Source organism: Ursus arctos, unplaced genomic scaffold (genome assembly GCF_023065955.2).
Source record: "Ursus arctos isolate Adak ecotype North America unplaced genomic scaffold, UrsArc2.0 scaffold_12, whole genome shotgun sequence".
NCBI classification, from domain to species: Eukaryota; Metazoa; Chordata; class Mammalia; order Carnivora; family Ursidae; genus Ursus; species Ursus arctos.
This window is the reverse complement of record NW_026622786.1, coordinates 57853539-57867822: the sequence shown is the minus strand read 5'-3', so window position 1 is coordinate 57867822 and position 14284 is coordinate 57853539. Positions and strand designations below refer to the sequence as shown.

The window sequence follows — 14284 nt, the reverse complement described above, 5'->3', positions numbered from 1 at the left end:
TCAAGAGGAAGCTGGAGCCAGGTCACAAATTCAAATAGTGTTCAGTGCCCTCTACAAAGACCTTCCCAGAAGACACAAGGAATGTTCTATGGAAGGGATGTTTTCTATGATGTTGAGCTAGTCCACATCTACTATAAGGAAGAGGTTATGGAGTTGTGATCTTCTTACTAGTTGAGTTGTGAAAGGATTTCTCCGTTGTGGGCCTTGTCTGTGCTTTGCAGGAAATGGCAGTGGAACTCTGTAACAATAGGCTATACCTGCCCAAATAAGGCCCAAAATAATGCCAAGTGGAACAGTGGAGCATACCTGTCCTTTATGGGTTAGGGATAAGTAAAGTTCAGGTTGAAGGAAATTTGGGGAAGAAAGAGGAAGGGGCATGCATGTCAGCCAGCCTGGATCTGACGCCAGGTTGTCCTCAGGTGTCCCGGAACACTGGCCATTTGACGGAGTGCTGTTCCCGCCTCAGCCCCCTCTGCAATGGTGCTTGGCAGCCATTCAGCATGGGGTTGCACTGACCCAGGAATCCAAGCCAGGAAGTGAATGAATCCATTTTCCAATTAAAATGAAACTTCTCCAAAGACCTACTCACCCCAAGAAGAGAAATTTATCTTCCTGGCAGTCTGGCTTGGCTAGAATGTCTCTGCTCCTAAGTCAGACGGTGAAAAGCCATTAACTTGAATGAGGAAAGAGAGACTGGGACGGTTCTTATTCACAGTCTCATTCATTTATTCATTCATTCCTTACTCCCATTTCCACAAACTCCTCTTTAGCTTGCACATCTCTGCTCACTTATTTATTCATCCATTCAGCTAACATTATTCATCATCTATATAGCAGATACAATCCTAGGTCCTAGGACTAGAGAGATTGAATAAAACAGTTCCCCCTCACCTCCTGCCCCCCTCCCCTCCCGCCTCCCCGCCTTAGAGCTTTTAGTCTAGTGAAGGAGACAGACCCATGAATGGGTATGATGAGAAGTGCCATGATAGGGATATGGGGGTATAGCATGGGAGCACCTTACTCAGCTTAGGGGAATAAGGGAAGACTGTGTGGAGTGGGTAATACCTGAGTTGAGTACAGAATGATGAGTACATGTTGGCCAGGTTGAAGGGGGGAGGGTAGTCCAGAGAGGATACACTAAGAATAAAGATATAAAGGTAAGAAAAAGCACAGTATATGTGCGTGATTCTAGTATAGTATCTCAGAGTGATCAGAGATGAAGCTGGTGAGTAAGACATGGATTGTATATGCCATGTTAGTGAATTTTATTTTTAATTCCAAAGGTAGTAGAAAACTTTGAAGGGTACAACGTATACTAGATTGAAAGCTCCCTGTAGGTAGGAGCTGTGTCTATTGTTTGCTCATTTCCCTAGCAGTGAGCACCGTACCTGACATGTAGAAGATGCAAAATAATGAATGAATGAATGAGTGAATAAATAATTTATATAGTCAAATGTACATGTTACATAGGCGATTGTGTTCTAATTGGCTATGTAGGTGGTGGGAATCAAAGGGGGTAAGATTTGAAAGTTAGGGTCTGTATCAGTTGGGGTGGTAACAAACCACCTCAAAACCCAATGGAGTAAAAAAACAACCACTTGTTTACTTCATAATTATGTAGTTTGCTGATTTGGGATGAGCTAAGATAAGTGATCTTTCTGGTCTCGCTCAAGAGCAGAGTAGGTTTCCTGATTAGGTTTTTGTTCTTGGCTTTGTTCAGCTCTCTTGCATGTCTGGAGCCTTGGCTGGGGTAGTTCATTTCTGCTCTACGTGTTCTGTCACCATCCAGCAGGCTGGCCTGAACTGCCTCACCAGGCAGCACTCCACTCCAAGACAAGAGCAAGGTATTTGAAGCCTCTGTTCAGAAGTAGCGTGGTGGCATCTCTGCTCCCTTCCACTGGTCAAAGCAGATGGTAAGGCCAGACCAAGTGAGTGGTGGAGAAACAGACTTACCTCTTGATGGGAAGAGCTACAGGGTTATATCACAAAGGGCATTAATACAGGGAAAGGAAGAATTGTGGCCACTTGTAGAGTATGCCGTAGATAGGATAGCTGTAATCTAGGCAATAGAATGTGATGGATTGAAAATAGGATAGTGATCTGAGATATAATGTGATGGTTAATTTTATGTGTCAACTTGACTGGGCCTCAGAATGCCCAGACATTTGTTCAGACATCATTTCGAGTGTATCCAAGAATAAAGCAGATTGCCTTCCCCATGGGGGTCTCATCCAGTCAGTTGAAGACCTGAATAGAACAAAAAGGCTGAGTAAGAGGGAACGTCTCCTACCTAACTTCCTTGAGCTGGGACATTGGTCTTTTCCTGCCTTTGGACTTGGACTGGTTCTTTTTGGGTCTTGAGCTATTGGCCTTAAGACTAGAAATTACACCATCCGTTCTCCTGGGTCTCAGGTCTTCAGACTCAGATTTGAACTCCTGGGTCTCCAGCTTGTCTACTGCAGATCTTGGGACTTCTCAGCCTCCATAGTTGTGTGAGCCAATCCTTATAATAATTTTCTTCATATACATATGTATAGGATTTCATAGATATGAAGGGTGTGTGTGTGTGTGTGTGATATATGTCTATACTGATATATATAGATCTATAGATGTCTATATATATCATCTCCTTTTGGTTCTGTTTCTTTGGTGAACCCTGACTAATACAAATAGAGGGTGAAGTGGTGGGGACCTCATCATGAATTAATTGGGAGTCTTAATTAGATGGATGATTGGATGTACACAGAGAGAAGGAGAAGTAGAAGATGACCCTTTGGGTAACTGGATCCCTTGACATAGAAATCAAGGTGGAGGAGAACATTTTGGGAAAAACCACAGAGTCTGCCTTGCACGTGTTGAGTTGGAGGTGCCGTGGAACACCCGGGAGGCATGTCTCAGAGGACAGTGTGGAGTTTGAGATTTGGCAGGTCATCTGACTTGTAGTTGGTTGGAATGGCGGGAGTAATTGAGATTGCCCAGGCAGCACATGAACATTGAGAAGAACATGTGGGTGAGGGAGGAACCCTGGGGAGCATCCACAATTAAAGGGCAACTAAGGAAAAGGTGCTCAAGAAGTAAACAGAAAAGCAATAAGAAGGGCATGAAGGGATCCAGGGGAATGGAGTATTTGGGAAAACCTCCTCACCTCTTCACTGGTCCAGATCTTCTGCTTTCTTTCATGTCTGTTCCAAGACCTTGTTACCCAGTTCAAGGCCTTCTTTTCGTATTAGACCCCATCCATTCCTCCCTCCCACAGACAGTACCACCCACAAGGAATTGTGTTGTCTAGATCACCATTGCATTCCTCCTTTCCTCCTGCTGCTTCTGCGTTTTATTATGCTTTCGGGAGGCAAGCACCTGAACTAGTCCTGTGCTCGTCAGCGATCTGCGTTTTGGTCTGCCTTGCCCTTATCTGTGTGTAACCTTAGGACGGTATGCTCCCTTTCCCAGTTTTAGTTTCTCAACCTGCAAGGTGAGGTTGATCATTTCATGACTTCCCTGCCCTACAGAATTATACGGAGCAGGTGAGATCATGCATGTCAAAGTGCTTTGAAACACATGGAGCTCTGTAGCAGTTATTAGGGTGAAACTTGTTGACTTATCAGGCACTCTACATTATTTCATTTATTTCTCACAACATCCTTTGAGATAGATGCTAGTAATACGGCACTTGAGGAAACTGGGGCTTAGAGAATTAATTTGCCTAAAGCTACACAGCTGGGAGGTGGTGAGGCCAGTCATCAAACTCAGGTCTGCCCGACTCCAACATTCTTAGAGCCCACATTCCACAGCCTTGTTTTCCTAATGCGTGTGGTGGTATCACATTCCTGGCAAAGTCAGCTTTGCTCAATATGATCAGTTTTCATGAAAATGATAACTTTTTTTATGGTTGGGAAATCACCTCTAGTATGGATTATAAGTTTCCCTTTCTGTATAACCATAGGGCTGTAGGGGAGATGGTCTGGGAGGATGCGTACAAGTCTAGTTCCTAAAAATTAAATACTTTAAATTATACGATGGAATGATTTCATTTCACAAATAAGTTCTATGATGGTACAGTAAAATAAGTCCTCCTCCAGTGGGACAGCCCTGTCAATTCAGATTTTTGTCTCTTGGGTTTCATTCTAGTAGTGGCATAGATGCTTATTTGACTTGAACTCTAGGCTTCCGCTCACATCTCTTCCCCATGAAGCCTTTTCTGGCTACTCCAGCCCCAAAGCCCTTTCCCTCCTCTGAACCTTGTCTGTGATTACTCATTAGAGGCAAATATATGGCCTACACAAAATATTATGATAAAATTATGAGGCTGACTCACCAAACCTTGGTATCAGGCTCATTACATTATTGTCATACATCATCTTATTAATTACCTTTTCCTTTGTGCACATCTTTCTCCAGCTCTGCTGTAATTTTCTTTTGAAAGGGCCTGACTTTAAATTTCTTTATACCTCCCGAAACTTTTTGCATTTTTTTTTTTTCATGTGTGAGCTGGTTTTTGCCCTCTGGGAGTTTGTCATTTTGAGGTGGATTTAGGCACATGTATATATAATTGGGATACAGGGAGGGCCTGGAGGGATTCACTGAAAGGATGACATTTGAGTTGGATTTGAATCAAAGGTAGAAGTTTGGTGATGGGAGAAGGTGGGGAAGTCAGTCCAAGTAGAGGCACGAGCCTCCATACAGGTATGGAAATGTGGAAGGAGCATAATGCATTGGGGCAAGTGAAGGAAGTGAAGTGAGTGCTGGGTGGAGCGTATTAGGAGATGAGCCCGGAAGGATTCATCATTATAATGGCCAAGTTGGAGCCAGGGTGTTGAGTGTCCTGAGAGCCATGCCAAGGAGTTCAGTGATTCTAGGCCATGAGAAGCTGTCGGATCATTTTAAAGAAAGGAATATAATGGTAAGTTTTCAGTTTTTAGAAAGATGCCTCTAGTAGCACAAACCTCTCAGTGTATCTGCCTGTCTGACCTGAAATATGTCTGGTGTTTCGTCTCTTCTTTGTGGATGGGAGTTTGAAACACACAATTGTTTCATTCATTTTGGGAGGTTTCTGGCTGCAGATTATGACCCGCTCTATATTTTCAGCATCATTTTTCTTTTAAGAATGACACTGAGGATTATGTTTCCTCCTGAAACCTCTTTCTTCTCTGTCCTGTCAGCCTGTGCCCTAATTTGGAGTCTTAGACATAGAGTGTGGATAAGGTTTTGTTTTTCATTGGAAGTTATGCTGGAAAACAACATTGTGAGTACTTGGGCTGCTCAGGCAGGATCACTGGGTGGGGAGTTAGGGAGCTCTGTTCCCTCCCTTTTGTTCTCTGCACACAGCAGATAGCCCAGACAGAATCTCTTTGTAATTCCTAATAAAATCCTTGGATGATCCTGTTTTAGCTGCTCATGCCTACCTTCTCATGCTGCTCCTAGACCCCGGTGTCTTCCAACATACCCTGCAGGACTTGCTTCACGTTCAGCATCGAGCAGCCAGGAGATAGACCTCACTGCCTCCCTGGACAGCACAGAGAGAGGGCAAGGGAGAAAGTTACATCTCCCTGCCCCGAGGCTGGCAGGGCGGCCGCGGCCTGGCTCTGAATCTTGGATGTACTGCTCTGTCTCCACCCTCTGCTGAGACCCGCAGCTGTGTGCACTTGGAGTTGTAGCCTCCTCCCAAGAAACGCTGTGGTTTTATGAAGTAATAGATGATTAAAAAAAAAGAAAAAAAAAAAGAGCAAGTTGTTCTCTTCGGTTGCTTTCAAGCCTGGGGGATTGCTTAGCTCAAAGGATTGTTATTGGAATGCAGAAGCCTTTAGTGCCAAGTCATACACCCCAAATCACGGCCCATTCCTTTTTTTTTTTTTTCTTGAAAAGACTAGTTTTTGTTAGTTGCTTGGTAACCGGAAGATAGGCTTAACTCATTCTGCACAGAGAGCTTCTAGTGTGAACTGGCTTCAGTGGTCACATGGTGAGATACGGCTAAAGTTGGCGTGTGTTGAGGGCCTGCTCTGTGCTTTCTCCACCCCATACACCGTCTATGCATGGAAGGGGTTATTAGGTCCATAGAAGTTAAGTGAGCTGTTCAGGATTGGAAGTGAAATCCCTGAAATTTTTTAAATTGTGTACAGAAATGTGTTTGGAAGGGCTTTTGTTTGTTTTCTTCTGTAAAGAATGGCAATAGCTTCCGTCATCATGTTCCCCAAAGGCCAAACTCCACATTTCTGATGGGTCCGGGAGCCTCAGGATGGTGACTGTGGCGTAGTGGGAGAAAGGAACACTCACTTTAGAGCTAGAAGTCCTATGTGACTTTGGCCTAGGCCCTGCCTGAAACTGTTTCTATGTCCTTAGTATGAGACCACTGTATATTCACGTACACACCTCTGAACTGCCCTGAGAATCACATGAGATGAGGTGTGTGGGCGCTCTCCTGTGAGCTGTGGTGGAATATAGGAGGACAGTCACAGGCCCGATGGTTAAAAAAATAGAATTAATTCAGTAAGATTGAGGCCCTCAGCTGGGACTGTGTACTGGCTGGGGAGTGGGAGGGAAGGAGAGATTTTCCCACAGAAGTGGATTAAAAATCCATCCATGGGGCTACGTGCTCTTGGCCCATCTGGCATTTGATGACAAAGCACTCGTGAATCACATAGTCCAACATAAGAACAGCATGGGATCCTTACAGATAGTCTGTCAGCATCTCAAAGTAAGAGATCAGGCTTTAGGAGACATTCCCTCTCATCCCTGCAAACTCTGCTCCCTTCTCTTTGCTGGCTAATCTCCAGACTGCTTTTGTAGAGAAAGCAGGGACTATACTGCTCTCTCTTCCTCCAAGACTGTGTGTGTTCATAAGAATACCTCATACTTCTAATTAGATGCTTCTGGTTTCTCATCCTATAGACGGAGGTTGGACTGGGGTCTGTGGCTTGGGTAGATGAAGCTGGCCCAGTCTCAAGAAGAAATGACGTTCCCTAGCTGCCTCACGCCTCCTACCGCAGTGTCTCTTTTTTTGGCAAGATGCTTGAAGTTCTCTTGGAGACATTTGCTTGGGTCCCATTGTCCACAGTGACTGTCTGCGTGGCTCCAGGCTGAAAGCTCTCATTATGTGAACTCTTTAATGACCGTATACAAGATCTAACAGAAGCAGTTGTTTTTGGAGTTTAGGAACATTGTTCAGCTTTGGCTTGAAGCGCTGGTTGTTGCTGCTGTGGTTTAGCGGTTCATTTCTGGTGACTGGCCTTGGACCCTGGAACCCGTAGAAGGAGGCTGCCTTTTCTCATTCTCCCTAGAAACTGATCACTGAAACCACAGAGCGCAGGGAAAGAGATTTCAGGGACTGCCCCGAAGGCAGACTAGTAGGTTGACTCACACAATTTCAAAAGCTACCATTTTCCTGATTGTGACTCTGTTAGGGTCTGAAGATACTACTAGTTCATACTGTGTTAGGCACATTTCATCAGCTGTATGTTTTGCCTTGTTTGCCATGAACATGTATGGGCGTTCAAAGAGAAGCTTAGCCCTTTCTAGATGTAAGCTATCACCCCAGTGCTTAGGAATTTAAAACAACAACAATAATGGAAAATGGGCTTCACACTGTAATTTACCAATGACCCCTTTTGATATTACTGCTGTTTTAGTGGGACCCTGGGCCTGGGATTATGCTCGGTTTCTCTGTTGCGAACATAGGTAGTTCATACAGTAGTGATAGGGAAGGAGGAGGGAGGAAGAACTCAGAGAATCCAAGGGCAAATGTAGATAAAGGCCAGTCATATGTCTGTAAAGGAGATGTAATAATACTCAGAACTTTCCCTCATTCTAAGGAGATAACACAGGTGGAATCCATTTCTAAACTGAAGCATTCCTCACATGAAAGATATTGGAAGGTGAAAGTGACAAATATTTATTGAGTGCTGTGTGTCACCCTCTCACAGATACTGGAATATATCTCTTGTGGGACTTCTTCACTGTGGCCCTAAGGTTCCCCAAGATACTCTTGTGCTTATGATACATTCTTTTTATTGTAGCCTCTTGGGAAGGGAATAATTGAAACCAGGACTTGGAGAGTTACCTGGATGGTAGGAAACCTTTCTTGCTACTGCTTCTGTCTGCTTGACTCTTCTCTTTGTGAAGTTCTACTTCTCTAGGTACTTGGCAGAAAATGTCCACTTGGCAGTTTCCAAGTTTATCTCCCCTCATTCATAGGCAGAAGTTAAATGACTCCATTTGGATCCTGAGTCTAGCTTCCTGGGAGAAGGAATCTCATTGGCTCAGTTAGGTCACATGTCCATCCCTGGTCCAGCTACGTGTGTAAGGGGACAGGAGTCAGGTAGCTTCTACCTCACAGCTAACCGTCCAGTCCTGTGGAGGGGAGGAGAGGAGAGAGTTGTGGGGTATATCATAGAGCATAAGACTGACAGTGTCTTTGACATTGCAGGGCTTATGTTCTCACAGTAAAGAAAGACAGTACACAAATAATTGTGGGGTGGTGTGGGTCGTATGAGACTCAGACCTACCCTCAGTAGGAGACCCTAAAAGGCTTCTCCAAGGAAGGGTGGATAGGGTTCATCAAAGGGGGCAGGCAACATAGATCCTGGGAGGCAGCAGGGTGGTGGGTGAGGAATTGGTGTTCTAGACAGAGGTGGCAGAGGAAAGAAAAAGCCCAGTGGCAAGAAAAAAATCTGACCACGTTGGCAGTGTGGAAGAGACTGGAAGAAACAAATGTTTAGGTATTTTATAAGAATAGCTTGCTTATGTGCCATTCTCTTTGGCTCAGACTGGAAGTTCTTTGAAGGCAGGAACCAATTGTTCTCCTGCCTTTGGAACCCATTGAGGTGGAGAGAATTCTACGTGGCGGAACACATTCCATTTCATGGGGTAGTTTCTTAGTGCAGTTTTCTTCCCAGCTTGTAACTGTTCAGCTTTGAAATCTTGCTGTATGTCTTGAAGTGTATCCTGTGACCCCTCACTGGGAAGATGGATTGCACACTCTCACAGACTGTGCTTCTAACCTTCTCCAGGCTGGCCAAGGGGATAAAAGGGAAATGATGGTCATTTTTGGAAGGATCAATAATTGCCAATTTTTCATTCCTATATAGGTACTGCTTGCATGCCATCCCTGCTCCCCCTGGCCCCCAGTCCCTGAACAGATGTTTTATGGGACATTGTTGGCTATGCTTTTGTTTTGAAAAATTTGAAACATTATTGAAAGAGGGGATGGGTAGGAAAAAAAGCCCATAATTGATTCTAATGTATATTTAATTTGGCAGAACTTGAGAGAGACTTGCTGGGATAAGGCGGGACATTTCTTTGATCTCCCAGACTTCTTATCATGGAAGGCAACAGGTGTCACAGCACGGTATGTTAATTACATGTTGGATTTTATTTGCGCTCATCCATTCTCGGGTGTCTGTATATATATTGCTTTCTTAACTCGCTTTGACTGGACATACTGTTTGTACATCTGCATGCGATTTTGCATACTTGAAACATCTTGAATCCATCTTCCACCTCCACTGCATGCCCAAACACCATTGTTTCTATGAGGCCTGGAATGTGAGTATCCAAGGTGAAGGCCATTCATTAAAATTGGACACGTTTGAAGGAGACATGAACAGTCCATCGTGAAATGTGACTGTTTTTCCAAAGGCACTTTTTACATGGTGAATAAAAGAAAAATATTTTTTTTTTTGGCCCCTAAAATGAAGGCAAGAGATATGTTTTTCGAGGAAGCTGATTTTAACTGGATGAGTGTGTTGCTTTTTATATTAAGGTACCTGAATCACTGCAGAGTGTAGAGGTCTGTATGCTGAAGTCACAATATTTTTCAATAAGTTACAAATGTTATAAATAAGTATGTGCTACATGGCAGAGGCGATTTAAAAAATAGTTGGTGTGAAGTAGCAGCTGCTATAATTAACAGAGTGGTTGTGTGTGTGTGTGTGTGTGTGTGTGTGTGTGTGTGTGTGTGTAATAGAGACAGGTTGAACATGAAATCTCAAAGTCTGCAAGCCTGTTGTCATCTTGACCTCAGGTTTCAGGAGTTACACAAGAGAAGCAGCAGGACAGGGGGAGGGGTTTTCTCATCTTGAAAATGATTTAGATAACAGGTATTGAACAAATCTGTGAGGAAGAGAATCATTTCCCAGAGGACAGATAAACCTGTATAAATACATATATTTAGGGAGGCAGGTGTTGATCTTAAAGTCAGCTCCTTCGGGGAGGGCTAAATCCTCCCCATTTTCCTTTTTTATTTAAAGTCAAGGGAAGCTTGGAATAGGAGTACCATTTTCCCTGTGTTCTTCCTGTCTATCTCATTTTGTATGATTTGGACCTTTTCTTGATAACAGTTGATAAGAGTTCCGTGTGAGGGGCTTCCAGAAAGGAGATTGGAGAGGACGTGTTTCACAAGCATGCCATTCTTCATGTGAATTACCCTCCCTTACTGCCAGGGAAATGATCATTAGCCACAGGTCTCAGGGTAGTGGAGAGCCACGTGTGTATAAAAATGGCCTCAGCACACCTCAGGTACTTACCCCTGTCTGGGGGAGCAGGCTCTGGGGGACCGGTCTGAACTTTACCCCAGAAGGTACAATTAATCACTGTTGTACTGCTGTCACCAATGGGGATGTCAGTGTGTGGGTGAAGATTTCATCTAGAGTATTCCTCTTGTGGTGTGACATTAATTGTCTGAAGTTATTTCTAGAAGGGCCTTTTTTCCTACCTTTGTGCAATAGTGAAAGAAATACTTCCATCATTTTAGCCAAATAGACCTATTAGTCAAAGCAGTGCTAATAGTGTGGGTGTTGGCAATACCCCCTTGGCCCACAACATTTGAGGGCTCAAAAATAGAACGGCAGGGGCACCTGGGTGGCTCAGTCAGTTAAGTGTCTGCCTTCAGCTCAGGTCATGATCCCAGGTTCCTGGGATCAAGCCCCACGTCGGGCTCCCTCCTCAGCGGGGAGTCTGCTTCTCCCTCTCCCTCTGTGCGCATGCGCTCTCTTTCTCTCTTTCTCAAGTAATAAAATCTTAAAAAAAAAAAAAAAAAAGAACTGCAGAGAGAGGAGGACCTTGTTTTCCTTGTCTTTTTCCTCGAGTGTTATTCAACCCAGGGAGCTGACGTCTTCCTGGTTCTTCCTGATGGCGCTGGATAGTCTACACCCTCATTTCCTGGTGTCTGATGCCATATTAAGACAGCAAGGAGTGGGCTTTTGAAGCTAGCTCTGGCTCAGATTTCAGTGTGGTGGCATGCATACCTGCTGTGGAGTCACAGTGTGATTTGTAGTTCTCCATTCTGCCAGACATGAGTTGTGTGACCTTGGGCATGTCCTTTCCTTCTTTGAACCTATCGTTAAAATGGGGATCATGATACCTACCTTGAAAGCTTGTTAGGTGAGTCCTATTAAAGCTGTTTTTCCAAACTAGCCTGATCATAGGAATTAGCTGACTCATTTATTCAATGCACAGATCCCCAGGGCCTCCAGTTTTTAGCCTCCTGAATCAGAATCTCCATGGGATACCTAGGAATTTATAGGTTAAACAAGTACCCCAGGTGGTTATATATGATCAGGTAATTTGGGGCAACACTGCTTAAGAGAATATACAGGAAAGTGATATATGACTCTGAAGCACTTCACACCTGTGAGGGATTGGAAGTATTTTAAAACTTTTAATGAACTTGGTAAATTAAAAAAAACAAGAGCTTCTTTTTGGCCCATCAGAATGTGTTTGGGGGCTTCCATCCCCACCCAAAACAATCTGAAACCCTCAGGAAGCAGAAAGTTTAATGTTCAGAAATGATTTATTGGCTGTCTAGTCTTCCCTGCCATTTTTTTTTTTTTCTTATTGGCTGTGACACTCATGACTCATTCTATTTTCATTAGCACAAATCTACAGTCCCCCTTCCCCTGCCCATTGCCCCGGACTCATGAGCACCTTCAGAGGCCTCCTCTCCAGCTTCTCTCTCCTGGAGCAGAGCCTGTGGACCTTGGGCACCAGACACAGAGTTTCTTTTGCGGGGCAGTTGCCCTCTCCCTGGCAGCCATGTCTCTTACACCTGTCTTTCTCTCCTGTTGGTTCCTCAGTCTCTCAATACCTTCTGCCTTCTCTATTTCAACCTGCACAATTAGGGCAAAACAAGTAAGCCGTCTGAGCTTTCTCGAGTGTAGAATTGGGACAATGACAGCGCCCGATCTGTGGCGTTATTGTGTGGGCTGATGGAGGTAACAGAAGAACTTCAACACACTGCTGGGCAATTTTTTGAAGGAATTAGCTATTTTATTTAGTTCCCTTTCTCTATCGATTTTGGCAGGGAGTCTTTGCATTAAGTTTCTGGCAAAGTGGAAAGAGGGAAATCCTTGTAATCAGACTGACCTGGGTTCAGTGTCTCCATCGTGTACTGTCTGCAGGAACCTGGAGTGAACTAGTTCCCCCACTGAGCCTCAGGTCCCCATCTGGATGTGTCCTCTTAGGGTCACTGAGGGACTTAGAGGTACTGCGTACACAGTATTGCAACAGTGCATGGTTCTTTTAACGAAAAATCCCCATTGTCTGTCCCCTTTTCTAGAATAAGGGTATGAGGGTCTGAGTTTGAATGTGCCAATACCAAAAAAAACTTTGGGCAGTGAAACATGAACTTGGCATCATCTGGGCCAAGGAGAGGTTCAGATTTGGTGTTTATTTGCCTCTTACTGTGATTGTTTTGGGAGGCTTTGGGGAAATGAGTGCCAGAAAAACTAGAGGGTGTTTTTTCTTTCTTTCTTTTTTTGCTTTTTATTATTCTAGTGGAGTCAAGGCTAAAAAGTGATCAGATTTCACCTTGTCTTAAAGCTTTCAGACTTGTTTTTGGCAGTGACTACTCCTCCTTCTCCTCTTCCCCTATTTGGCTTTGTCCTCCCCTTTTTGTTACCCACCTTTAGTTATTGTTCTCATTCCCCTAAATATGGTAGCTACCCATGTTTATCTGGGTCACTGAGAAAGTCATGACCTGGCCCATGATGAATTTGTAATTCAGCTCCATTCTTTTCACTATATGAATGAAAATAAGGATTGCTATTTTTGTTATTAATAATAATGCGATCGTTATCATTTTCAGGCACCTTCTCTTTATCCGTGCTAGGCATATTAGCAGATGTGAACCCCATTAGTCCTCATGACCATTGGTTAAAGCAGGTAGTGTTATCACCATTTTGCATTTCAGAAACTGAAGCTGGATGCTTTAGTAATTTGCCCCATTCTAACCCTTGAGTGAGTCACTACCCAGAATTTTCATTACATGACAAATGGGAAGTCAGAAATTTGAACAATGCAATTTTGTATTATCAGACAAAAACATATTCGTATATATAAATCCTTCCTCTAAAGAGATTTGAGATGACTGATAATAGGATAAGAGGAAAGGTGATAAAATATGTATGAAAAATCACAAAGAAGTAAAAATATTGCTAGAACAATGAAGATGAAACTACGAACTTCGTAAAAGTTCTAAGATTCTTCATAATTACAATTAGATTCGTTTCCAAGCTTCCTAGTGGCCAAAGCAAAGATTAGAGCATTGTCAAGATGAACTGAGTAAACAGATAAGAACTTTACTGCTGTTCAGAAGTAGAACTCTATGTTAACACTGGAGGCTGAGACAAATTTCTCCCTAATTACCAAACGTTGGCAATATTCTACAAATTACTTAAAAGTGTGACCTATTAAATTTAATTATAATTCTAATACACTTTTTATTTTAAGACAGTTTTAGATTTATAGAAAAGTCGTGAAGATAGTACAGGAGAATTCCTAAATATTTGACACCCAGTTTCCCGTATTATTAATACCTTACAGTAACATGATACCTCTCTCACAATTGATGGACCAATATTGAGACATTATCATTAACTAAATTCCATACATTACTTATACAGCTTTAGTTTTTACCTAATGGCCAGGATCCTATCCAGGATACTATAAATGTAATATGGTTTAGTTATATCTCCTTAGGCTTTTCTTGGCTGGGACAGGTTCTCAACTTTGTTCCTGAAGACCTTGACAATTTTGAAGAGGACTAGTCATGTATATTGTAGTATGAACCGCTAATGGAATTTGTCTGATGTTTTTCTCATGATGAGACTTGGGTAGTGTGTTTTTGGTAGACCACAGTACCATTCTCATCATATCATATCAAGGGTACATGCTATCAGTATGACATCACTATTGATGTTGACCTTGATCACCTGGCAAAGGTATTGTTTGTTAGATTTTTCCACCCTTAAGTTATTCCTCTCCTCCTTCTAGATGGTACTCTTTGGAAGGAAGT

At 43.2% G+C, this 14284-nt stretch overlaps 1 protein-coding gene across 24 annotated transcripts in view; it reads left to right on the top strand.

The window, feature by feature from the left end:
- FGGY (FGGY carbohydrate kinase domain containing) overlaps nucleotides 1-14284 on the top strand; it is a 399022-nt gene that overhangs the window by 55659 nt on the left and 329079 nt on the right. For 12 of the 24 annotated variants that reach the window (XM_057310627.1, XM_057310624.1, XM_057310621.1 and 9 more), the window contains 2 exons: nucleotides 8010-8060; nucleotides 9252-9340. The exons of 1 other annotated variant lie outside the window; for it this stretch is intronic. In XM_057310627.1, the coding sequence (XP_057166610.1) occupies nucleotides 8010-8060; nucleotides 9252-9340 (140 nt within the window). Of the gene's footprint in view, nucleotides 1-4629; nucleotides 4901-8009; nucleotides 8061-9251; nucleotides 9341-14284 lie in introns of those variants that run through there. 11 more of the 24 variants (XM_026497979.4, XM_057310623.1, XM_048220299.2 and 8 more) reach the window with 2 other exon arrangements.